This window comes from Ranitomeya variabilis, chromosome 4 (assembly GCF_051348905.1).
Source record: "Ranitomeya variabilis isolate aRanVar5 chromosome 4, aRanVar5.hap1, whole genome shotgun sequence".
Classification (NCBI taxonomy): Eukaryota; Metazoa; Chordata; class Amphibia; order Anura; family Dendrobatidae; genus Ranitomeya; species Ranitomeya variabilis.
Genome location: NC_135235.1, coordinates 43,302,146 through 43,329,886, shown reverse-complemented (window position 1 = coordinate 43,329,886; position 27,741 = coordinate 43,302,146). Strand labels below are relative to the sequence as shown.

The following is a 27,741-nucleotide window of genomic DNA, read 5'->3' as shown; positions in this document are numbered from 1 at the left end:
CACTGATGTCACGTCAACAGAGCTTCGTCTTCTGCTCTGTTGACTGAGCATGACTGCCGAATCATGCTGATTGATAGCGGGCTCCCCGCTGTCTAACTGCAGGGAGCTGGCTGTCAATCAGCATGACATGGGCAATCACGTCCCAACAACAGAGAAGCTTGGAAGAGGAAGAGCTGCTCTAGTGATGTCGAGCAGCTGAATCGCCAGCAGGAGCTGTCAGTGACCACTCTGAGCCGGCACTGGAGAGAACAGGCAGGTAGTTCTCTGTTAGCAACAACCTAATTGCCCATCATAAAAAAAATAGTCATAGAAAACCTTCTTTAATGGTAACAGCTCTGCAAAGGCCCCTTATGAGCATTTATATAGCGCGCCATATTGGCACCGTGTCCCCCTGTTGCAAACACAGGAGAATTTCCAGGGAGAATATACCCTTCCTATCACAGTAGCAACATGGTCTGCTAGACTTTAAGAACCCAGCCCTACATGCTGCAGAGAATATTTACTGCGTAAAATGCCGGGGGGTGCAGATTTCATGCTGCAGAATTCATCCTTTGCAATGCACAATTGTCATGAATGTTTCTATGGACCCGTACTGCCTCCAATTTTGAAAGAAGGTAGAGTATAGATGCTGCATCACACACCTGGACAACATATGTCTATAATACAGCCATGTGCGTAGAATTTTATTTTTTTCCCAGAAGCAGCTTTGCCCATATTGGGTCTAATTTTCTTTTGAGCAGAGCTGCAATACCAAACACAGCCATTGGACAATAGTGGTGCTGCTTCTTTGTAACAATGGATGAAGTGTTTTTTATGGACAACCCCTTTAAGTGACAGCTTAAAATTGATTGAATTGATCTGCAGTATAAATGTTCAACTCCTGAAACTTACAGACCAGCACCGATGACAGATCTCAATGACAGGTCAAAGGACACATGAGACCACATTCGCCGTACGTGTGGAAAAAAAACAAACAGATGCATTTTTTAATTGAAGCAAATAAGATGTGACTTCATGAAAACTCTGACAGAACGTTGTGTATTTTCCTCATTGAAAAACTGATGTAAAATCGCAATTGCAGAATTGCAGCATGAGTAAGCGCAATGAAAAAAGGCTGCATCCAATCCCAAAAATGGTGTAAGATATTGAAGATGTGGCGAGCAGAAGGTTCATTGCGAATTTAGTTTTCCAGATTCATCTTTAGGCCATGTTCTCACGTGCAGAAATGCAGTTTCTTTCGAATCTTTTCACAGTTTATTACATTTTTTAGTACATATAGCTGCAGAAAACATGCAGTGTTTCCTTGCATGTGAACATGGCCTAAAGATGAATCTTCACTTTTAGGGCTCATTCACATGAGCGTATAACACAAGGCCGAGTGCTATGTGATGTTTTATCGGATAGCACTCTGCCCAGTGTTATACTATGGGGCAGTGCTGAGATGTGATTACCGGTATTTTCTCATGTCCGATGTACGCAGACACAATGGAGAAGATGGAGAAATTAAGTTCTCCATCTTGTCCACACCTGTGCTGCGACTCTTTCCTGCGACAGAGTTTGAGCTCTGTCTCATTAGCATAATCGGTCCAATTCTCTCACACGAGAGAATGCTCATGTGACCTCGGCCTTAAAGGGGCATTATCCAGCTTGGAAGTTATCCTCTATCCAGGTGGCCCCCACGATCTCGAGAATTGAGGCTTCAAAGAACCCATATGAATTGAGCAATGGACGATCTTGCTCCCAACTGCTTCATTCATTCTTAATGGGACCATTGGAATGTTGAGTGCTGCATTCGGCTGGTCTTTGGCACGCAAATAAGAATGAATAGAGGGGTCGTGCGCAAGTTCGAAAACTTCTTCATTCACAAAGGTCTCCAGGTCTTGGAATCCCAAAGCAGTCGGATCCCCAGACATTGAAAAGTTAGCTCCTATCCCATGGGATTTCTTCCAAATTTGAGAATATCCTTTAAATTAATTTTTGGTGGAGACTGTTTGCTTCCAACTTGACCTACATCCTACACCGTTATTTGGGGCATCTTTAATTAAGCCCCTAAGAAACAGTCTTAGGAAAAGGCTTTTGAATTTTTAATGAAGGTTCAAGAAACAAATGCAAAAAGAAATCCCGACATACCCCATTATCCTGCTTTCCTAATTTACCTAAATATGAAAGGGAACCTCCGTGGCCTGAACAGATAGAGAACAATGGCTCAGAGAGGAGTGGGAGGTCTCACGCGTTGTTTCTCTGCTCCATCATGCATTGAGGGTCAGTCTATGACCACAGCAGGTTAAAGAGTACATTCCATGCCGAAAATTAAGTGCATTTATGTCTTACTTATGCCCCAAAAATAGCACGTGAACACCTTGATAAAGCTATAAAACTTGGATGACCAATTTGCACATCAATGCAGAGGAATTAGAATTATCCCATCCATTTTAGCGGGGGCTCGAATATAGCGCCTGTAGTACTTCCCATTGTTTGAGAAGCCTTCGTCAGGCCCAGGAGATGGAGGAGGAGAGTGACTGACACTGAATACAATGGAGAGAAGCATTTTCAATGCAAGTGGATTTTATGTGAGGATCTTAGAGGAATTACTGCCAAATCCATCCGTGTAATTCTTGGAGGATTTTTAATATTCCTGTATGATTCCTACAGAGCAATTACTCTGGGATATAAATCTTGCAGCGCACCTCTGCGCTTTAAGTTATCACATATCACCTTATATGGATTTTCGCTGCGAGCATATGCAATCTATTGAGCGCGGGGCGCACCAGACTTTACTTTCATCCTGGCCTAGCAGTGACATATGCCCTGGTAATTGAAATATTTATACATATTACACGGCACTTGATAGCAGGATCACGCCAATAGCTGGAGTAACGTGCCGATTGACGGACACTCGCTTGTAAAGCTGAGACACAACAGCCTTGTTCCAGGTTCTAAATAATATGACTGGAGGAGTAACAAGTGTATGAGATGTGTACAATAGCTAAAAAAAATAACTTCTGGTGGCTCAGTACAAGGGAGTCCATGAAGAATAGAACGATGCCATAAGGTGCTCCATCAGGTACTGCATCGGAGACATCTTATATGGCACATGATGGAACCTGCCATGAGGAAATTGGCTGCACACAGAGGTACAGTCAGACCCCATGCACCTCTCTAGGAATATTACGGCTGTATACGTACATCGAGAATATGTAATAGAGCCTCGGTATGTGTATGAGACATTAGGGCTGACATTTTTTTTTTGTAAATTGTTGGAAAGTGTAGATATGTATGGAGATGTTCGCTTGGATTCACACCCTCCTAACCTCATCCAGTGAAACTCCTGTCTGTCTTTGGACCATCTAAGTTTTCCACAAAACATGTGTGCACCATCGATACTATATAGAAATGGTGAATGCTAATCAGCATAGTTCCTGAGAAAGAGAAGGATAGGGCTGATTTTACATGGTGATCTTTCTGGGTGTAAGTTATGGTCACAACATTCTAACCTATTTGAGAAATTACTTATATCACCTATGATACTCCTAGAACTGACTACCCATGTAATGTCATAACACTCCTGACAACTGACTATTCATGTCATGTGACATCATAACACTCCAGAGAACGGACTACCCATGTGACATCATAACACTCCAGAGAACGGACTACCCATGTGATGTCATAACACTCCTGACAACTGACTATTCATGTCATGTGACATCATAACACTCCAGAGAACGGACTACCCATGTGATGTCATAACACTCCTGACAACTGACTACTAGGGTTGAGCGACTTTTGCTTTTTTAGGATCGAGTCGGGTTTCGTGAAACCCGACTGTCTCGAAAGTGGGATCGTGTGAAATTGGCCGATTATTGTGAAAAGTCGGGGGGCCGACCGAAACACGAAACCCAATGCAAGTCAATGGGGATTTTTTTTTTTGTTCTCTCTCTCTCTGCAAAGTTTGTGTTTCACTGTGCAAATCGCTATATCCCAAACGTTAAGATGGCGGTTTTACCCCCTATGACGCCGCACAAAGCAAGCCCACACTCCTTCATTGGCTGAATGATTTAACCCCTTCAGATGGATTTACATCGTGGGACTTGCCAGAACGACGGAAGGTATGGGATATTGTTGATTTTTTATTTTTCCTTTTTTACAGAACGAGGGTCTTCAGGTGGATTAAGAGTCTAATAAAATATTACAACACCCTGTGTCTTTATTTCATTAAAGTACTTTCTAATAACGTGTGTGTGTTTTATTAACCATTTCATACTACTAGATTAATAATGGATAGGTGTCATAATTGACGCCTCTCCATTATTAACCTGGCTTAATGTCACCTTACAATAGCAAGGTGACATTAACCCTTCATTACCCCATATCCCACCGCTACACGGGAGTGGGAAGAGAGTGGCCAAGTGCCAGAATAGGCGCATCTTCCAGATGTGCCTTTTCTGGGGTGGCTGGGGGCAGATGTTTGTAGCCAGGAGGGGCCAATAACCATGGACCCTCTCTAGGCTATTAATATCTGCCCTCAGTCACTGGCTTTACCACTCTGGCGGGGAAAATTGCACGGGAGCCCAAGCCAATTTTTTCCGCGATTTAACCCTTTAATTTAATAGCTAGATCGCCCACATTTTGCACATACACACTACTAACATTAGTAGTGTGGAATATGCAAAAAAAAAGGGATATGAGATGGTTTACTGTATGTAATCATGTCTCATATCATGTCGGGTTTGGGAAGGAGAAATGAAAAGCCGGCAATTGAATTACCGGCTTTTATTATATCTAGCGCTGTATGAAATCTAAATATATATACAGTATGTGTCTCACTTACATATATATATATATACCTATTCTATGTGTAGACATTTATTCTACCTATTCTATTCTATTCTGTCAGTGTGATTTTACTGTACACCGCACTGAATTGCCGGCTTTTCTCTATAACACCGATGCGTATTTCTCGCAAGTCACACTGCTGGTCCGTGTGTAATCTGTAATTTTCTCGCCCCCATAGATTTTCATTGGCGTATTTTTTGCGCAATATGCTGACAAACGCAGCATGCTGCGATTTTCTACGGCCGTACAAGACCGTATAATACAGATCAGTAAAATACGGCAGATAGGAGCTGGGCCATAGAGAATCATTGTACCGTATGCAATCTGTATTTTCTGCACCTCTCATACGTCCGTAAAACACGCTAGTGTAACGCCGGCCTTATTGTACTATGTCAACATGAGTAGTGTTTCTAAAACTTTTTTGTACTCTTCAGCTGTCTTTTTGTCAGTAGTGTATCTAAAAAAGGTTTCTAATCTGCATCTGTGATTTTGTGACTAGTGTATCTAAAAATTTTTGAATTATGCAGCCGTCTTTTTCCTATTTGTGGGCTAAAATTTTTATTCTACTGCTGTGTCTATATGAGTAGTGTTTTTTAAAAACATCTACTCTGCAGCCCCTTCTTTTTGTGTGTGCTGTGTCTAAAAAAGAATTCTAGTATGCAGGCATGTCGTTCCCATTTGTGGGCCAAAAAGCCTGTATTTGTACTGTACAAAAAAGCCTCTGTGTGAGCTGTGCCAAAAAGCCTTTATTTATACTTTACCAAAAAGACTCTGGGAGTACTGTGCCAAAAAGCCTCTGTTTGTACTGTACAAAAATAGGGACCATATCAGATGGTGATGCTGGATTTTGCGATGCGGCATGTAAGATTTTCCACATTTCTGTCATGCCAACCGTCCCTTCCGAGGTGCTGCCAGTGTCCCAGCTGTATTGGCAACTTCATCCTCCTCTGCTTTGTGCTTCCACTGAGCCGTCAGGCGAGGACGCCATCAGTAGTGCATCTACCAGCGTGCGCTTGTATTCCCGCATGTTCCGATCTCGCTCTAGTGACGGAAGCAAGGATGACACATTGTGCTTGTAGCGGGGATCCAGCGGGGTGGCCACCCAGTAACCAGCACTTGCAACAATCAACGCAACTCGGCAGTCATTGCGTAGGCATAGCAGCATGTCTTGCCTCATGTGTGTAAGGCTGCCCAGTGGCAACGACAAGCTGTCCTCGGTGGAAGGTGCATTGTCTGGGTCTTCTGTATCCCCCCTGTGATGCCCGTGTGCTAGCTTGAATGCCAAACTGCTGTGAACACGGTTGTTCCTCCTCATAGTCCTACTCCTACTTCAAAACTGTCCACTAGCTGGACATTTATGTACCTAGCCGCTTTCGAACAGGAAACCATTCCTCCAATAAATGTATGGACGTCTGACCTGATAATGGTGTGAATGATCCCTGTTCCTCCTCATCCTGCACCACCACCTCATCCGTCATTGCCTGTAGCTTTGTTTTTCTAGGAGGTATAGAAGTGGGATAGTAATGGCAATAATGGCATCATTAACGCTGGCCATGTTCGTGGAGTACTCAAAGCACACACATCCCGCATGGAGTCCCACTCGTTGGTCTTGAAGTGGTTTTGTTGCGCAGAATGACTCAGCCGTATGTGCTGCAGCTCAAACTCCACTATCGTTTGCTGCTGCTCGCAGTCTTTCCAGAATAAGCAAGGTGGAGTTCCACCATGTGAGTATGTTTTATGTGAGGTAGTGAGCGGACAGGCAGAAATGAAGTTGTAGTGGAAACGGGTGAGCAGCATCAGGGTGAGAATGCAGAATGCGTGTGCAGACGGCCCGCAGTTTCAGCGGCAGCTCTGACATATGTATAATTTTTAAGGAAACGCTGCGCCACCAAATTCAGAACATGCGCCAGACAAGGGATGTGTGTCTCTCCAGCTAGACCCAGAGCTGCTACATGATTTCGTTTGTTATCGCACACCACCAGGCCAGGCTTGAGGTTTATTGGCAACAACCACATATCTGTCTGTTCTTTGATCCCCATTCACACCTCCTGCTCCACAAACAGATGATTTGCAGAACAGCCTGCTGTTGTTTCCTCTGGGCTGTGATGAAGTTGGTAGTTCAGGTGTTACGTTGACCGGATGAGGATGAAGAGGCGGTGAGGAAGAGAAGGAAACATGGACAGACAAACATCCAACAATCCTCGGTGATGGGTAAGCCTTGGGTCAAAATACTTTCCACCTCAGGCCCAGCCGCCATTACATTTACCCAGTGGGCAGTTAGGGGGATATTACCTCCCTTATCAAACAGTTTGATGACTTATCCTCTGCAAGACCAACTCATAGCACAAGTCTTGCAAAGATTGGACAGTACCCATTGCAATTCCTCCAATTTATGTGTAATGTGAAACACGAATACTTTCTACTTGTGTTAACCACAATGGATTGATATGTACAAATCTTTCTCTGAATTGTTGAAATTAGTCAGGTCCAGCGAATTCACAAAAATTTCATAAGATTTTGATTGGCATTGAATCGATTATCTCAATTCTTAATAAACAAGAGTAAACTGAACGAGAAAATCTTATGAGTCAAACAGAGCATCAATACCAAAAATCTATAAAATGATAAAAAAAAACTACAATTTGCGCTAAATAAATAATTAACAAATATGGAGAAGAATGACTGGGTCTGAACCCCGCGTTCACCATCATTGCTCTTGTTTTCTGTTATTTGTTTCCACTGACCCTTCATAGAATTCACTTTCTTCTTGGTCAAGGGCATCTATTCCATTGCAAATCATGTGCCGCCAAAACAAATATTATTTTTGAATCTTTCATTATCTTACTCACTGGAAATGGAGGAAAGCAGCATGTGTTGGTATTAGATGCCGCAGAGCCAGCTGTCGTGCCTGGCTGCACAGTGTTTCAGTGTCAGCAGTTCAAAGAACTGCAAGACTGAATGGGGAGGTAACTTGATAGGTCAGTGGGACCCCATTCCAAGTCAGAGGAACACGGCTCTCATGTGTATTTTTCTAATTTGGGGCATATTTGTTTGTTTTATTGTACCATTACTTTTGACTTGCATTGTCATAAATATGCAGTCGGCCCATAACCGCAGCACACCGACGGATTTAACGCTTCGTCGTCCGTGATTCGAGGCAGCAGCTGCATTAAATAATCTCGCAATGTGCAACATGTGGCAGCATTACAAAAAAAAGCTGAAATAGCTGCTGATTTCAGACTACAGGTATGCATAAATTGTTAAAATTCTATTTTACGGATTATCAGAGAATTCCAAACCATTGGAAGATACGATGTAGACGGCGGACATTGCCATTTGTGTGTTTCCAGTCTCTTCAACAAGATGGAAATTCATTGCTGCCCCTACATAGAAATTAAGGGCTTCTTCTACCATCAAAATGTGTAATTCTTAGCCCCCTATGGAAGCAAACATTCGTGTACGGAGTCGAAACTGATGGATTTTGTCCCAAGAAAACAATGTGAAAACATTTTTCTATTCTGGTACTATTTCATGCTCGATTATTAGCAATTCCAGATTATCGGATGCTGTATTAAACATATAGATGACATAAAAAAAATGGAAGTTCATCCATACCCAACGTCCTATTTGCTTGTTACCTACAATGTGACTCAATGGTTAGCACCAGTGGCTTGGAGGGCTGGGGTCCTGCCTCCGACCAAGCGTAACATCTGCACGGAGCTTGTATAATCTCACAATGTTTTTGTTGGGTTTCCTCCAGCTACTACTACAGCTTCCATCCACACTTCAAAAACATACACTAAGGCCATGTTCCCAAATGCAAAAATTCTCTTTTATTTCTGCATCAAAATATATAAAAACAATTTGATTATTGCATTTTTTCGGAATTTTGATGAGTTTTTGGTGCAGAATGGACAGAGAGTATTTTTTAGATGCGATTTTAAGTACAGAAATGCTGGGATTTCGCTCTTAAAGAGAACCTGTCACCAGGTTTTTAGACCCCCAAATAAAGTCATCTATGTAATGTTGATTATGTCTACACTATTGTTTTAAAAGTCCATACCTCACACATGGGTCGTAAGGCCAGCCCTCCGGCCTCTCTACCTCCTACCCACCCCCCGCCGGCCCCGTCTGTGACTGACAGGTCACTCTTCACTCTCACCTCCTTCCTCGACCAAGATCTTGAGCAAGAACCAAGGACCAAAAGTCCGGCTGCAAAGTGTGAACACCCCCGAAAGGGTGAGACTGACTATGCTTCAGGAAAAATATCCAATACTCCCTGCTTGAAAAACTCCTCGGATTCACCTAAGTTTAGAATGATGTTGTGTGCATACGGCCAGTTTCTGCTCCAAAATCTCAGCCAAAAGACTCCATGTGAACAAAGCCATATAGATTCCCAGCCACTCAACTTCCTAAAAAACCAGAACGGCAGTATCTTTTTAGAAGAGAAGGCTGCACTCGCCCAATGGCTGTTCCAGAGTTATACTGTCAGCCATATTGACTGTCATGCTCGCGCCCAGACTGGTTGGCGCGGGCGTGCGGGGGAGTGGCCCCACTGGACCACAGACCAAACCTCCCTGGAAGGGGTGTAACTAAGTAGCTTCCTAGGTGTTCGCTGGAGCCTCTAATGGTGAGGTCAGACTTGTGCAATAGGAAGCTACCAGGTACCACTCCAGGGTGGAGTCTGGTTGTGGCTGCTGATCCCACCGGGGAACGGAACATAGACAAGCAAGCGGGCACGGCTGGCACATAGGCAGGCAGACGGGTACAACAGGAACACTGTCAGGCAGGCGGGCAAGGCTGGCTCTCTGGCAGGACTGGTAGACAAGACTGGTACACTGGAAGAACCGGTAGGGACCGGTCTGCAGGCAGGTATGTAGAACGGGTAAGAACCTGTTCAGACACGAGGACCTAGGAGTAAGTAGATAAAGACCGCAAGAGCGGATGCAGAGAGAAAGCACAGGAGCTAGAGCCAAGAACAGAAATGCAGGAGGCGGAGCCAAGAGCAGGAGGCGGAGCCAAGTGCAAAACCGCAGGAGGCGGAGCCAAGAGCTGGAGGCGGAGCCAAGTGCAGACAGGCAGGAGAGGTAGAACCGCAAGGAGCGGAGCCAGGTAGAACCGCAAGGAGCGGAGCTAGGTAGAACCGCAAGGAGCGGAGAGGTGCTGCGGGAGGGGTCTCTGCAGCAAAGCTGAGCAGAGCCACAAAGAATGTGGAGAGAAGCTGCAGCAAGGGATAACTGCAACAGCAGAAGATAAGCTGAGTAGAAAGGAGCAGAAACGCAGAAGTGAGGAGCAGAGGTAAAGTAACAAAGGTTCAGAGCAGGCAGAGCTGCAAGAGTGCGAAGTGAAAGCAAACTGAGAATATAAGGAAAGACAACAGGGAAGGAAGCCAAAGACTAGGAGACCGAGGTAAGACTAAGTGCAGACAAGGCAATGGAACAAGACACAAGGACAAAGACACTGGGACCAGGATATTCTGCCTCCTGGTGGGCGGACAACAAGACCAAGGAAATAACACAGAGAATCCTCCAGAGAGGGAGTAACTCAGAGCAAGGCCAGGCAAACTCAGAAGCAAGACACTAACTGAGCTAACAAATTGCACAGGCCCAGACCAGTGGGTGGAGCTGAACTAAATACTGGAGGTCTCCTGGCAATTGGTCAGGAACAGATTGGACAGATGCACCTGATTCCTATAAGAACCAGAGAGTTCAGGCGCCGCCCCTCTATACACAGAACTATGAAGCATGCAGAGAGCAGAGACACAGAACATGGAGCTGGCAAGAAACAGAAACCACATCATGGCCTGGAGCAGTGGGTAAGATAGTGTGAGAAATGCGAGGCCATGCCGTGATGCCAGCAGAGTTGTTACATTGCCTTTTACCCAGCTTTTTCAGAAACAGAGAGAAAAAAAACCCAATAATCGAAAACTGAATTTTTTAGCAGCTCGTGACTGGAAGGGGACAGCTCTATTCTATGGGAAAATACTCTCTTAATTGGAAGCCTAAACGGTTTTGTCTTTCGCCGGTCTGTCCATGTACGATGTGCAACTTGCCATTTGCTTTCTTAGCACAAGGTGCTCCATCATCAAAGTGTCCGGCCAAAAAAAAAAACCACTGCGAGCAATGGAGACATCAGAGCGGAGGAGATCAGCATTATTAGCTCAGGAAGGACTGCAAACGTAGCACCTGAGAAGCAGCCACACGCCTTCCCTTCTCCTATAAGTAGAGCCCTCGGAGGTTGCTCTGGTCCGGCACCCTTCATTAGTGGTCACCCCCGGCCCACACTCTGGGCATCGTTAACGGTCTCCACGACAACAGACGAAGAGAAGGGCCATTCTTCATCGTCCTATCTGACTACAGCACCTTCCATGGGACTCTGTAATACTAGGAGGCTACTAATTCCTGAGGCGGGGAAGCCTGCAGAATGCGAGATTTCTGACAATGCCGCTCGTTATAGAAGCCGTTCTTAAAATACCACAAAAGGGAAAAAAAAAGTGGAGGATAAGGATTTACTGAAGAAAATAAAAAAGTAATTCTTCTAATCGAGGCTGCCCTCTATTGAGGAGAGACGGAGGCAACATTTCCCATCATTTATCATCACAGCAAATGGAGGATCCTTCACACTCGCGGATTACGGATTCGTAGTTTTTGGGATACGTACTGATACCGTTATTAACCCATAAATGGTCCGAAGTTAAAGCTCGGTGTTTGCGTTGTTCACGGGTATTTATTACGGGTTTTTTTTATGTGTTTTACTTCCGCGATATCAGAAAAAAAAATAATCTGATTAAAAAAAAAAAGTACAAAATGGGGGCAGATGTGGATACAATACGAAAACGGAAAAAAATGATGAAAATGATATATCCGTATGGCGTATGTGATTATATGCAAGTGTGAATGAGCGGAAATGGTAATGATGGAACGAGATTATGTTATATGGATGAGAGAATCTACAAAAAATTAAATGTCTCGGATTCGGACAGGAAATTTGATTTGCATAATAGCAAATAATAGCATAATAAACATAGGTAAAAGTTATTCAATAAAATTAGACTTACCGGAGTCTCATTTGTCCCGCTTCGGTCCAGTCATCACTGGCTCATCTTCATTTTCTTCCCCCACCCTCCAATTTCGACGCCTCCTGTGCTGACGGTTTACATGTCATGATATCAAGTGAGGCCTCACGCGTATCATGATGTCACGGAAAGCGCCAGTCCTGCTTTACTGCAGTGTTCAGGCTACATAGCAACTCATGGAGTCCCTGCATCTCTGTATGCCGCCATATGGTGCTCTATGCAGCACAGGATTATCAATGCTTCTAGGGGAGAATATCCCCATAATATGGCGAAAAACACCATATACATCTCCATACAATAGGAAAATGTCAGAGAAAGAATAAAACGCATTATTAGGAGTTTTTTGTTGTATTTTCATTTTTTGTAGCTCCCTGATATTTTTTACCCAAATCCATCAAGCTGGCGATGTGGTGTTTTTTTTTCATGTGTTATCCACTAGTGATGAGTGAATGTCCTCGGATAAGGTGTTATCCTCGCATGCTGGTGTGCTCGAATAACATGTTCCGAGTCCCCGCGGCTGCATTTTTCGTGGCTGTTCGACAGCTGCAACACATGCAGGGACTCCTGTTTGTTAGGCAATCCTGCATGTGTTGCGCCTGTCGAACAGACATAGACATGCAGCCAATGTGGCCACTGATCTGCCGGAGTGAAGGAAATGTTGGCTGCACGGCCATCTGCACCATGAGGCCGCAATCTCAATCCTTTCTTACCTGATTGCACAGATCGCACCCTCATGGCCACATGTCTCTGTTCTGTTAATCTAAAGCCTCATTCAGACATCCGACTGTTTTTGCGGTCATGAAAATAGGACCGATTATTCTGATCAGAGTTTGATCACGGTGTGGTCCGAGTGTCACCTGATTTTCTCATGTGGAGGAATTAAAAAACAAAATTCCTCCATCTTCTTCATTCTGAGAGTCTCGAATGTCATCCGAGTGCAGTTGGATTTTTTCACGGACCTACTAACTTGCATGTTGTGGGTTGGATCAAAATTGGACATGTCTCCGATATTTGCCGCCGACCATTCAGTCCGAGAAAAAAAAAAAGAGACACGTGAATGGTCCCGTACACTATAATGGGTATGAGTACCTGTGAAAAACACAGATAGCACTTGTAAGCAAAAATCGGACATCTGAATTAAGCCTTAGATTATGTCCCATTCTCATCTTTGCAGGTCTTACTCAGGCATGAGGCTCAATGAATAATGGTGGGGACACCAAAAGCATTCGTTTTTAACAGATCCATTTTTTTTGCATAACTGACGATGGCATCTGTCCTCAAGCTTATGTTCCCACACGGCAGATTTGTCTTCATCTAAAGGGGGCTTATAAAAAAATCCAATATTTAATTGAGATGCACGGATCAGACTTTCATCTGCGCACCTAATCTTCCATGTGTGAACATAACCCACAAGGAAACCAAAAGCATCCGTTTTTTTCTTGCATAACTGACGATGGCATCTGTCCTTAAGTTTATGTTCATACATGGCAGATTTGTCTGCATCTAAATGGGGCTTGTAAAAAAATATTCTTGCACATATTTCATTCAGATGCACGGATCAGACTTTCATCTCTGCACCTTGAACATAACCCACAAGGCCTCCAAAATCATCCGTTTTTAACAGACCCGTTTTTTTTTGCATAACTGACGATGGCATCTGTCCTAAAGTTTATATTCACACACAGCAAAATTGTCTTATTCTAAATGGGACTTGTAAAGAATCCATGCACATATTTACTTCAGATGCATGGATCAGACTTTCATCTGTGCACCTAATCCTCCGTGTGTGAACATAACCCACAAGGCCACCAAAAACACCCGTTTTTAACGGATCCATTTTTCTTGCCTAACTGACGATGGCATCTGTCCTAAAGTTTATGTTCACACACAGCAGATAAATGGGGCTATCCTTGCACATATTTAACTCAGATGCACGGACCAGACTTTCATCTCTGTGCCTAATCTTCCGCGTGTGAACATAACCCCGGCGTGTGGTCAGTCAGCTCAGGTATATATCTCCTAAACGGAGCGCATCTCCTTATAAGAAATAGCTGCCCATCAATATAATAAACATCCTAAAAAAAAACAAACTAAAAAAAAAACCACAAGGCATCATCCGAGCCAGACAGATGCGTATTTATACAACTTTTTATTATTAACCGTTACTGGGTACAAATCTATTTTTCCTGGCAAGAAAACACAGAAAAATGAAGGAAGTCGGCAGAAAAATCCTCATCAAGATCCTTTCAACATCTACTCAAGGATCTAAACGATAAAAAAAAGGACATAAACAAAAGCACAATGGACATTTCCTAAAAGAAAAGCAGAAGCAAAATGTTCTTTTATTATAATGTGTGGCAGCGACGTACATGAAAGGATTAGGTGGGAACGGCGGGCACCGCTGTTGGCACAGGGTCAGGATGAATACAAGGCTGGGCAGGAATAGGGAGGCGGATGTGTCTGTGGATTTTGTTGTGAGTGGCACGTAAGGCTAGGACGCAGCCTGCCGTCCCCTCCATAAGCCAGATGCTTCCTCGCCGGGGCAGTTGAACCTCGGATTTGCCACGCCACTCCCCTCTCTTTTTCTTTGCTTTAATGGGCATTAAAAATAGAACAAAACAGAAGAGGAGATGAAAACCGAACACAAGCCCGACAGGCCGGGGCGGCTGTCCTCATTCTGCTGGAAAATGGTAAAACAAGGCCGAGCACACAAGCGGCGTCCCCCAGGACACATCCAGCCTTTTTAATACAGTAGTGCCACCGCGCCGCGCACGTCGGATGTTGTATTATATTTATATGCCACTCAAATATTTACAATTTTCCTGAATTCTGCTGCCGCGTGGTGAGAGCCTGCGGAGCGCCGCGCCGGGGTTATGTGCTTTGGCTGCCGTACAGCTTCTAGGTGAAGGCACTACGCGCACGTTCACATTTCCTTCACATGCTTCTCGTGTGCCAAGAGCCAGAGCTTCACATTGTTTCCTTTGCCGCCGCTGTAGTTGCCAATTTTCCCGTCGCTGCAGATCACCCGGTGGCACGGGATGATAAGTGGCACCTGGAAGAGAAAATAGAGATATACACGGAGCGATTAGTAGAAAGCGGTTTATTAAAGGGACGCGGCGGCGGCGGGGATGACGCAGATGGATGGAGACGAGGAGTTCCCGGAAAGCCGTAATCATGGGGTAACCCCGCAATCTGACTCCTGGCATCAGCCTCCTTTATAGTGATGAGCGGACATGCTGGGATAAGGTGTTATCTGAGCATGCTCCTAACCAAGGATCTTCGTCGTGCTGGAAAAATATGTCCGAGTCCCCGCAGCTGCATGACTTGCAGCTGTTAGGAAATCCCTGCTGTCGAACATATTATTCGAAGACCCTCGTTAGCACCCGAGCATGCTCAGATAACACCTTATCTGAGCCCGTTCGCTCATCACTAGTGTTGAATACTGTCAAACAGCCACGAGACATGCACCCGCGGGGACTCGGACATATTATTTGAGCACTCGATTAGGACCCAAGCATGCTCAGATAACACCTTATCCCAGCGCATTCCTTCATCACTAATCCATTGTGTCGTCCCTCTGTTATTCCTCCTGGAAAAGAAGAAATTAACAACTGGATGTTTTTGTTCCCCTTGTAAACTGGTTAAACAGTCATTTTTGGGGGGACGATTACCTTTTAGCTATTCTTAGATACTAGTAAATAATTAGATTCTTTTTTTTTTTTTGCTAGTAATTTGCACTGTGCCGTTCCTCCTATTTGTCCTCCAGGAAAGGAATAAATTCAGCTTGTCAATTGGAAGCCTTCATTCTTGTAAGTCACATCTGAACTAGTATTCGTTTTCTGAGAACCTTTCAATATGGCGGCCCTCGGTTATTACTCCTGGAAAAAGGTTATTCTACCATTAACTGGAAGTCTTCCGCAATGGACTGATTAATAAAAGCCCCATCTGACCTCTAGATTAATTCCTATGGGCGCTCTCCTAATACGTGTGATAAATATGCTCCAACGCTTGCATTATGCCGTTCCTCGTTAATGCCTCCTGGAAAGGGAGAATTTAACAACTGACTGATTTTTGCTCCCCTTGCAATCTGAAAAGAGCACTGCAACAGTAAACTGTTTGGAAAATAACCTGTTACGGGATTAATTTTATGAAAACTTTGATCCTCTGTTATTCCTCCTGGAAAAAGGAAGTCTGCAATAGACTGGGTAACAGAAGCCCCATCTGACCTCTAGATTAATCCCTGTGGTCTCCAAGCTATTGCGATTTATGGACATTTGCTACTAATTGCAAAAACATTGAGTAAAACCATAGAACTCAATGATCCATCCCCTGGAGGCCAGTACTGGAACTTTTTATCTTAGGTTTTAATGGAGGTATTCCAGACGATTGGTTGCCAGATAATTGGAATCCGACTCAACTAGTTAATTTCTCATAATATTACCGGTCAGCCTTGTTATAATAAAAGACGAACGTCAACACACAGTTATTAATTCATTCCTTTCCAGGAGGAACAACAGAGGAATGGCACCAGACAAAGTTCTGAGCAAATGAATACAACTGATTTTATAAAATGTGTTTTAGGAAATCACTTTAGTAAATAATTGCATTCTGTTACTTAGAACTTTACGGCCTGCAATTCCTCAGTTATTCCTTCTGGAAAGGAATGTGAATTAACAACTCTTTTTCCTCTTGTCAACTGGAAAGAGGACTATAACAGTAAATGTCTCGGTAGGCCTGTCATTTATATTGCAACAACAGTCCTGGTAAATAATTGGACTGATTTCTGTGTTCTACTGTTCCTCCTATTATTCCCCTTGTCATCTTGAAGCCGATCACATTCGTTCAGTTCTTGTACGATTACCCGTCAGCTATTCTGTAATTTCTGTATTAGTAAATAATCATTTTAGTTTTCAGCGAGTTTTTCCATGTTCCCATCACTCTGGTGTTACTCCTGGAAAAAGTTAAAAATAAAAAAACAACAAAAAAAGACCAGGGTCTAGCCAACGGGAAGCCTACTGCAGTAGTCAATTTCTTCTAAGATTACCAGTGACGACTGTACTGGTAAATAATCGCATGTTTTCTTGGTTGTGTCTGTTAACTCTTCCTGGAAATGAATCCATTAGCAATGGTTTGTCGTCAGTCCTGTTTTCAATGAGGCGAATCCTTCCACCATTATACGCAGAGTCAGGCTGCAAAATAGTAATCATCAGATTTTAATGTATTTTCATATTTCCAGGAAGATTTACAGAGGAACGACACAATATAGAATTCTATTGAAAGTTATTGTTTTTTTTTAATTCCCTGAGAATTATCTCCTGTCACAGCGCAGGCGAGGCGGCCGCCGCTCTGCTCATTCCTGGGAACCTTTGTCGTCGGCGGATCAATTAATTAATAAATGGAACAAACATAAAACCGTACGTCTCCATTTTCCCACAAAATACCAACTGTCTGTGACAAAGGGGCATCGCTGGGCCGCACAAGATGGCGACGCGTAATGACGGTTATTTGCATTTTTATATGCTGCACATGTTGGGTGCGTCATTTGGGCACGGAGGGTGGTAGTGGGGTGGGTGGTGTTGGTACGTGGGAACCGGAGGAGTGCTTCCCTTTAACTCCTTCCTCCTGGAGTCTGAGGTTTGTGCCCGTTTGATGCCAGGAGGGGTGGGCAGCCCGCATCCTGAAAAAACAAGTTTCTTTACTTTATCAGTAAACTTTGCAGTTGGGGGTCTAAGCCACAAATAATAATTGGAGGGGGTCCGCATCAGTCTATTCTCTTCTATGCACGTGTGACCACCACAGCCATACACAGTAGCACACTACTGCTCCATCCACGAGGGAAACATGGGACCCCCAGTTTTATTATTGGTGAAGGCTTACTTTGTCCTTAAAGCAAAATTAATCTGTGCCCCTAAAGATTTTATGGGAGAAGAATAAAATGGGAGTTAGCTTCCGGAAACAGCGCCACGCTCGTGTACTGGCTGTATCTGGTACTGCAGCTCAGCTCCATTTAAAGGGGTATTCCGCTCTACAACAATCACCACCTGGATAGGTACGGTAATAAGTGGGGTCACCACCTTTGGGCCTCACATTGATCTACGTCCTCTGTTCTACTGTCGCCGGGTGGATTGAGTGGGTCGGCTGGTTGCACATTACATAGCTGCGCCAATCGGGCCAGTGTTCATGTAATCCTTGCCTAAAAGTGGGCGCATCGCTCAGGAAATGAATAAAGTTGCACGGCTCAGGCGCCACAAGTCTCTCCATTCAGCCTCTCCGGGCCGCCGTCTTCCATAAGTTCCCAATTCTGGGACCCACAGAGATCTAATGGCAACAGGTGTTGCCATTTTCGGAGACTGGAACGCCCCTTTAAGTGACTAGGTCTGGCCTGCAATACCACACACGACCTGTGAAAAACAGTGGTGCTGTTTCTGGAGTAAAAAAAAAAAAAAAGCCAAGTTTTCCCGCTCTCCTACAACCCAATGTTACAGATGTGTCGTCGTTATTAATGCACGGGCCCCTATAGAACTGGTCGGTGTAATGAGGGGGTGTGATACCTCATCATGGCGCACGTCAGTGACAGCGACCGCGATACATGTGCTCCATAATGCCGTGCAGTAACGCCACGCCGCACTGTATATGGGGCTCTCTATGAACACTGGCATCACACAACTTAATTAACCCCTTGATTAAGAACGGATTGTGCGTCCCCAAACGCTTCCTCCGAACAAGATGCTAACATCATAAATCAAATCTAGCAATGGTGGCAGCCGCGTCCCGCAGGGAATCAGCCGCGAATCACACAGGACATCATAATGCATCGTACTGATGATAGCAAATGATGTCTGCTAAAAAAAGAAAACAATGGAGTATCTGCGAGCGGCGCGGACGTCCTCCCCTATGTGATGTGCTGCTGACGGCTTTTTTCCCATTTTGTGGATCTTTTCGGACTGATTTTTGCATTTTTTTACATTGATTATATCCGGACTTTTTGCTGCCGCCAATAATCCACTTTTACTATTCCAACAATGTGCACCTCCCAGATGTGGGCAACTACAACTCCCAGCATGTCCTGACATCAGCAGGTGATTATGAGACCCTCCAACATGTAAACAGGTGGAAAAGTAAAAGATATCGTATAAGACCCGGCTGTCAGTCAGGAACGTTCTAAAATAATAATTATTACTTACCGGTTGAATACTCTGGAGCCTCCACTGATCCTGCAGTAATCACCGCTGCTATCAATCACTAGCTCAGTGCTGCTGATGCATGTATAGAATGTGATGGCTGAGGCTAGTGGGATTTCTGTACACTCCGCCCAAAAAGTGGACGTTCTGTAGCAGAATTGGAGCGTTACTGATATAAGCGGGGGCAGGACTTGGGGCGGGGCCTAAGAGTTATGTACAGCATGTGACTATGAGAATCTCCTACATATGAACAGAGGGTGACGTTTTTTCAGCTTTTGGGAACAGGTAGATAAGTTAAATATATTGTACAAAACTCTGTTATGAGCCAGGAACATACTAAAAGAAATCACCATTACTGATCAGTTGAATCCTCCGCTGGTCCTGCCGTGATTACCGCTGCTATCAATCACTGGTCTCAGTGCTGCTGATGCATGTACAGAACATGATGGCTGTGACCATTGGCTGACTGCATAGTTGCCAAATCTGGATATTCTCGGACACCTGGGCCAAAAAGTTGTGGGATTTCTGTACACTCCGTGCAAAAAGTGGACGTTCTGTAGCAGAATGAGGGCGGTACCAGGATAAGCGGGGGCAGGGATAGGGGCGGGGCCTATGAATGATATACAGCATGTGATTCCTAATGGCACTCAATCGATGAGGGAGAAAGCGGATAAATAATAGTAATTTCCTAATTATATAATGTTCCCAAATTGTGTAATTGTGTAATTGTTTTAAGCCTTCAATGGCCTCCATGTCTTAAAGGGGTTGTCATAGATGTGACTAAGAAAAGATAGGTTAAAAGTAGACTTGAGCAAAAAACATTCACACTACTCGGGTTCGACATCAACATTGCTACTTTGGCCCATCCAGACCAGGGCAGTGCAAACTTCATGAGCCGGCATTGCAGGCTCCAATTGTGATTACTAGGCCATGATGACATCACAGCGTGACGCACGTCATGACATCACGAGGGCCTAGTAATCGCAGGAGGAGCCAGGATGTCGGCATATGAGAGCCAGCCCAGGAAGTTCACACTGCCCTGGTTCAGACGCTGGACCAGGGTAGCGTGAATGTTTTTGCTCATCTCTAACAATAACCTGTCTTGACGTAGTCCCGTTTGTGACAACCCCTTTAAGACACGACTGCCCGCGTTTTTGCAAAACTTTAGGTATTGGCATGTGAATTTAAACAATACTGTTTTCATTCACTGGCAGAAAGAAGGGAACGGAGGAGCAAAAAAAGTGAAAAAGAAAATAAAGTAAAATTTTTTTTTTAAAAAAAGGTCCAAAGTAAAAGTAAAATAAAAAAAATAATCCACAAATAATAAAACATAACATCTTTTGATTTTTTTTTTGCTGGAAGCATAAGAAGGAGGAGAGAAAATATGAACTGTACAACTGCTGCCTCCATTCATGCTTCGGGCCAACGATTTCTACCTAAATCACCGTTTTGTCCTCCCTTTCCCCTAAATGACACCATCTGGTGCCCGGACCTCCTATGGAATATAACAAAGAATTTAGTGCCGCACCTATGATTCCCTTGTAAAACCTGCAAATTATGGCCACCTGTTCATTATTACTGAGAAAATAGGTGAGCGCTTGCGGGAGATTTCTCTATAACGTGACACAGACATTTAGGTGGGAGAAACAAAATGGCAAAAAGACAAAAATATATAAAAAAAAAGTATATAATAAAAATCAAATAGGTTCCAAAGATCCATCCAAAAGGCACATAATAAATCGATCATTTCTGTAGCGAAGGATAAGCACTATAGGATAGGGGTAGAGCTGGAGATGCTACATCACAAGCCTAAAAAAACCATAAAAAACCACTAGTAAAAGAAGCGTAATAAATGGTGAGTTATGAGGAATGTGATACATTGCAGAAATGACCATAATAACAGGAGTGGAACAGTTTATTATAGCACGGCTTTTATTACCTGTCCTTCATTCTCGCTGACATATCCCACAGCCGTACACACAGGGAAATAGGAGACCACAGGCGATAGAATACGTTTGTATTTTTTTTTGTCAAAAATATAAGAAAAAAACCCCCAAAAAACATAAAAACATGACTGTCTTCCAAAAATAGCAGAACTCTTTTCGATGGGCAGAATGCCATTCACTTGCATGCTGTAATACCAGACACAACCCATGGACACGAGTGGCGCTGTTTCTGTAGAAAGAAACCATGTTTTTTAAGCGTCCATTGCGTTTCATTAGCACCATGGCCCCCGATTCATCATTTGCAGGTTGTTGTTTTTTTAAGTGGCTCTTCTTTTTTTTGTCTTGTGGCATTTGTTACTGTTTTTGTGCCAAATTGAACAAAATCAAAGATGCTTTTTTTCAAGGTTTTTTTTAAGCTTTTTTTGCGACTATAAAGTGCACAAAGTCGCACAAAAGTCTGCAACTGCGCAACATAAATGCATTTTCTACTCAAGGAGCACAGTGATTGGCTGCAGTAGTCACATGTTTTAGTAGAGATATCACCAATGCAGTTATGTCACCAAAGACCATGGACAGTGGCAGGGAGGCAACACTGGGGCAGCGGCTGGGAGGCAACACTGGGGCAGTGGCAGGGAGGCAGCGAGGCAGTGCTGGGGCACCGGCAGGGAAGCTGCGCTGGTGCAGCGGCAGGGAGGCACTGCTGGGGCAGGGAGGCAAAGCTGAGGCAGTGGCAAGGAGGCAGTGCTGGAGCAGCGGCAGGGAGGCAGCGCTGAGGTAGGGAGGCAGCAGCAGAGAGGCAGCGCTGGAGCAGGAAGGCAGCACTGGGAAAGCGGCTGAGAGGCAGCGCTGGGGCAGCGAGGCAGTGCTGGGACAGGGAGGCAGTGCTGGGGCAGCGGTAGGGAGGCAGCGCTGGGGAAGCGGTAGGGAGGCAGCGCTTGGGAAGCGGCAGGGAGGCAGCGCTGGGGAAGCGGCAGAGAGGCAGTGCTGGGGTAGGGAGGCAGTGCTGGGGCAACAGTAGGGAGGCAGTGCTGGGGCAACAGTAGGGAGGCAGCGCTGGGGCAGCGGCAGGGAGGCAGTGCTGGGGAAGCGGGGAGGGAGTAAATCTCATTGCTCATTTTGTTATTTTTACAGCGGGCAAGGCAGACACGTACTTCTATATACCCATGAAAAATTCTCCCCCCCCCCAAAAAAAAAAAAAGGACATTTGATCTCTAGAAACCCAGGGCTAGCTCAAAATATATATAGATTTTTTTTACACGTCAGAAGTTTTTTTGGTTCATTTGCCAAACCTGCGCTGAATGCCTGCACTGATATATCCACAGACATGAAAACTAAATCTCAGTCTTATCCTGCAGATCTCTTGGGCTTGTACAATAAGCACAACTGGGAAATGCACTGTAAAGGTTAACATTCCCCCAATATAAGTAAGTACACCTCACCAGAATGCGTCACCTGTCTTCATTTAGAGAAAGTGGCTGAAAAAGAGACAGACAGATGAGATATAGATAAAAAGATGATAGATAGATAATAGATACATAATAGATAGATAGATAGATGGATAGATAATAGATAGATAGATAGATGATACATAGATAATAGATAGATAACAGATAGATGATAGATAGATAGATAGATAGATAGATACCGTATATACTCGAGTATAAGCCGACCCGAGTATAAGCCGACCCCCCTAATTTTGCCACAAAAAACTGGGAAAACTTATTGACTCGAGTATAAGCCTAGGGTGGAAAATGCAACAGCTACCGGTGAATTTCAAAAATAAAAATAGATGCTCCATACTGTTCATTATGGCCCCATAGCTGTGCCATATAGTGCTCTGCACCATTATTGCCCCATAGCTGTGCCATATAGTGCTCTGCACCATTATTGCCCCATAGCTGTGCCATACAGTGCTCTGCACCATTACTGCCCCATAGCTGTGCCATATAGTGCTCTGCACCATTATTGCCCCATAGCTGTGCCATACAGTGCTCTGCACCATTACTGCCCCATAGCTGTGCCATATAGTGCTCTGCACCATTACTGCCCCATAGCTGTGCCATATAGTGCTCTGCACCATTATTGCCCCATAGCTGTGCCATACAGTGCTCTGCACCATTACTGCCCCATAGCTGTGCCATATAGTGCTCTGCACCATTATTGCCCCATAGCTGTGCCATACAGTGCTCTGCACCATTACTGCCCCATAGCTGTGCCATATAGTGCTCTGCACCATTACTGCCCCATAGCTGTGCCATATAGTGCTCTGCACCATTACTGCCCCATAGCTGTGCCATATAGTGCTCTGCACCATTATTGCCCCATAGCTGTGCCATACAGTGCTCTGCACCATTACTGCCCCATAGCTGTGCCATACAGTGCTCTGCACCATTACTGCCCCATAGCTGTGCCATATAGTGCTCTGCACCATTACTGCCCCATAGCTGTGCCATATAGTGCTCTGCACCATTACTGCCCCATAGCTGTGCCATATAGTGCTCTGCACCATTATTGCCCCATAGCTGTGCCATACAGTGCTCTGCACCATTACTGCCCCATAGCTGTGCCATATAGTGCTCTGCACCATTATTGCCCCATAGCTGTGCCATACAGTGCTCTGCACCATTACTGCCCCATAGCTGTGCCATACAGTGCTCTGCACCATTACTGCCCCATAGCTGTGCCATATAGTGCTCTGCACCATTACTGCCCCATAGCTGTGCCATATAGTGCTCTGCACCATTACTGCCCCATAGCTGTGCCATATAGTGCTCTGCACCATTATTGCCCCATAGCTGTGCCATACAGTGCTCTGCACCATTACTGCCCCATAGCTGTGCCATACAGTGCTCTGCACCATTACTGCCCCATAGCTGTGCCATATAGTGCTCTGCACCATTACTGCCCCATAGCTGTGCCATTTAGTGCTCTGCACCATTACTGCCCCATAGCTGTGCCATACAGTGCTCTGCACCATTACTGCCCCATAGCTGTGCCATACAGTGCTCTGCACCATTATTGCCCCATAGCTGTGCCATATAGTGCTCTGCACCATTACTGCCCCATAGCTGTGCCATACAGTGCTCTGCACCATTACTGCCCCATAGCTGTGCCATACAGTGCTCTGCACCATTGCCCCATAGCTGTGCCATATAGTGCTCTGCACCATTACTGCCCCATAGCTGTGCCATACAGTGCTCTGCACCATTACTGCCCCATAGCTGTGCCATATAGTGCTCTGCACCATTACTGCCCCATAGCTGTGCCATATAGTGCTCTGCACCATTACTGCCCCATAGCTGTGCCATACAGTGCTCTGCACCATTATTGCCCCATAGCTGTGCCATATAGTGCTCTGCACCATTACTGCCCCATAGCTGTGCCATACAGTGCTCTGCACCATTGCCCCATAGCTCTGCCATATAGTGCTCTGCACCGTCCATTATTGCCCCATAGCTGTGCTGCTGCTGCTGCAATAAAAATAATAAAACACATACTCACCTGTCTTGCTTGCAGCTCCTCGGCGCCATCTTCCCGGCGTCTCTCCGCACTGACTGATCAGGCAGAGGGCGGCGCGCACACTATATGCGTCATCGCGCCCTCTGCCTGCAGTCAGTGAGGAGAGAGAGACGCCGGGAAGATGGAGACAGCGCCCGGCGTGTGGAACGCGGACAGGTGAATATGATATACCTACCTGCTCCCGGCGTCCCGCTCCTTCCCCCGGACAGCTGTCTTCGGTGCCGCAGCCTCTTCCTCTGTCAGCGGTCACCGGCACCGCTTCATTAGAGAAATGAATAGGCGGCTCCGCCCCTATGGGAGGTGGAGCAGCCTATTCATTTCTCTAATGAGCGGTCCCACGTGACCGCTCAGGGGAAGAGGCTGCTGCACCCGGAGACCGTGGGACGGGCAGGGGGAGCGACAGGATCGCCGGGACTAGGTAAGTATGCCTCAGCGCCCTCTCCCCCTCACCCGCCGACCCTGCCACAGACCGTGACTCGAGTATAAGCCGAGGGGGCACTTTCAGCCCAAAAATTTGGGCTGAAAATCTCGGCTTATACTCGAGTATATACGGTAGATAGATAGATAGATAGATAGATAGATAGATAGATAAATAGATAACACTATGTAACACAATTTTTGTTCCTGGCTTTCAAGTGTAATATTTCAACTGCTTGTGTTTAAAGACTATGGAAAAATGACTACATTCAGCACAAACTTTGATTTTATAACCACAGGCCTGAAAAATTTCGTATTGTGTCAAAAAAATGGAAGTTACACTATAGCTAATTTTTATTTATTTTTTGTTCCTGGGTCCAAACTGTGTTTTCTTAACCCGTTATGCCTAAAACAAAAACTTTGCTTCTGTGATCAGGACTATGAAATTTTGAAATTTGTCTGTTTTCGCAAACATTCTCCATTTGTATTCAATACTGAGTAGTCTTCCTTGTCCTGATCACAGAAGCAAAGTTTTTGTGGAACAACAACAATTTTCTATTTGTTTTAGGCATAACGGGCTAGGAAAACACACTTTGGACAAAGAAACAAAAAATAAATAAAAATGTGTTACATAGTGTAATAGATAATAGCTAGATAGATGATAGATATATAATAGATAGATAATAGATAGATAATAGATAGATGATAGATATATAATAGATAGATAATAGATAGATGATAGATATATAATAGATAGATAATAGATAGATGATAGATATATAATAGATAATAGATAGATAGATGATAGATATATAATAGATAATAGATAGATAGATGATAGATATATAATAGATAGATAATAGATAGATGATAGATAATAGATAGATGATAAATAGATATATATAATTAAAGAGAAGCAGGCAGCACTCCGAGAAATGAAAGTGAAAAAAGGGACTTTATTATCCCATCTGGTGTGGCGACGTTTCGGCTGTGAAAGGCTTGGTGAGGCTTCAGAATGTCTGTTCACAGCAGAAACGTCACCACACCAGATGGGATAATAAAGTCCCTTTTTTCACTTTAATTTCTTGGAGTGCTGCCTGCTTCTCTTATATGATATTTACATGACAACAGGATATTTGTCTGGGAGGCCTGGCACCCATCTCTGGTTTATTTGTTGCTGTTCTGGTATTTTTTTTTCTAGATAGATGTAGATAGACAGACAGATAGATAGATAGAGCGATAATAGATAGAAATAATAGATAGATAGTAGATAGATAATAGAGAGATAGATAATAGATAGATAATAGATAGAAGCAGGCAGTAGTCTAGTGGTTGACAAAGTGTGGGTCCTTTTATTGACCCGTATAAATACATGACCTGTAGTGGACTACATGGTGTACGTGAGTCCTGACTGCCCTAAGCGCTGACCAGTTTGTACTTGTAACTCTTGTCCTCTTACTTTCACCATTTGCGGTGTTAATATTTGGAGTATTGTGGACATATTTCCTTCTCGCGGTGCACAGCATTCTTCCGTTTTCCTACAGGACCTGCACTCACAGAGGACACTGAACATGAGTATTGACTTTCCAGAGGAACGTGGTCTTCTGCTCTCACTCATGATAACGATACAACAGTCTGACATCAATGATTGATGAGCGCGATATGAGTAAGGTCCAAAATATGTTATATGTTGGGGAGGGGAGACGTAGGCCCTCCGCTCGCTCTCAGTAGACGAGAGAAGAAGCACTCAAGTAGCATCTGTAAAAATGTCAAACACAAGAAAGTGTCCGCATCCTTCAAGTTTCAGTCATGGGCGGTATATAAAATATATGGTGAATGTGCATGTCAATACATTTATAATGACCTGCTGCTTACATAATAGATGTGGAGAACTCCCATGTGTCCCTCGTCTCATTTTTCCACCGGATATCATTGACTTCATACTTCAGCCTCATTATACGACCAGCACTCGTACCTCTCTGGGTTCACTCAGATTTCTGGATACATGTGACATATGGAACATTAAAAGGCCTCCAAACACATTGGAAGCCTTATCTGCACCCAGTGTTTTTGGTGGGACTGGCAGGGCAGCTGTTGTGTAAGGGAACAACCAACTCTCGTACGTACGACAATTGATGTCAGCAGAAAGGAGAATCAGGCAGTTGGAATCTTGACACCTGATCCAATTGTGGTTCTCTCCTCTCTTCCCGCTAATGACACATGAAAGCCAAATCGTGGACTCATGTGTATGGGGGTCGGGAAACATCGCTGTCTGCTAAATGACCTTGTGCCTGACAGCTATCTCTTTGAATGACTTGAGGAGGATTTGGGCTCTTGGGTAGTAGAGAAACAGTGGTCCTGTGCCTACCCTACTCTTGGCTTGAAAAACTCAGTGCCAGTCTACCCATATTGCCATGGTCCACCCAAGCCCAGAGGGTTGAAGCATTGAATTCACGGTCACCTAGCCACCAGTAGCATGAAAACCAGAAAGGTTTCTTGTCGTAATAAGATAGGAGTTATTTACTGAGGTTTTAGAGAAAACTGTTTAAAACTGAGCCAAGGTCAGGGTGAAGGGTCTGGTCATGGGATGATCAGACCACTCAGCGGGGCCCCTCGGCCCTCCTCTTCGAGCTCAGCTTGAGTGACAGGTCTCTTTCTATCTGCCTTGTTTTAGGAAAACACTTTTAGGGCAGGTGCAGATGCCTGTATTCTCTCATCTGACAGAATCAGGGGGATTATGCAAACCAGAGTCTTATCAGACTCTGAT

General features: G+C 44.5%; 1 protein-coding gene across 2 annotated transcripts in view; it reads right to left on the bottom strand.

Annotated features, from left to right (window-relative positions):
* Positions 1-14,044: 14,044 nt before the first annotated feature.
* Positions 14,045-27,741, bottom strand: part of MGMT (O-6-methylguanine-DNA methyltransferase) — a 484,940-nt gene continuing 471,243 nt past the window's right edge. For both annotated transcript variants that reach the window (XM_077258429.1, XM_077258430.1), the window contains one exon: positions 14,045-14,963. In XM_077258429.1, the coding sequence (XP_077114544.1) occupies positions 14,835-14,963 (129 nt within the window). In that variant the 3' untranslated portion in view covers positions 14,045-14,834. The remainder of the gene's footprint in view (positions 14,964-27,741) is intronic.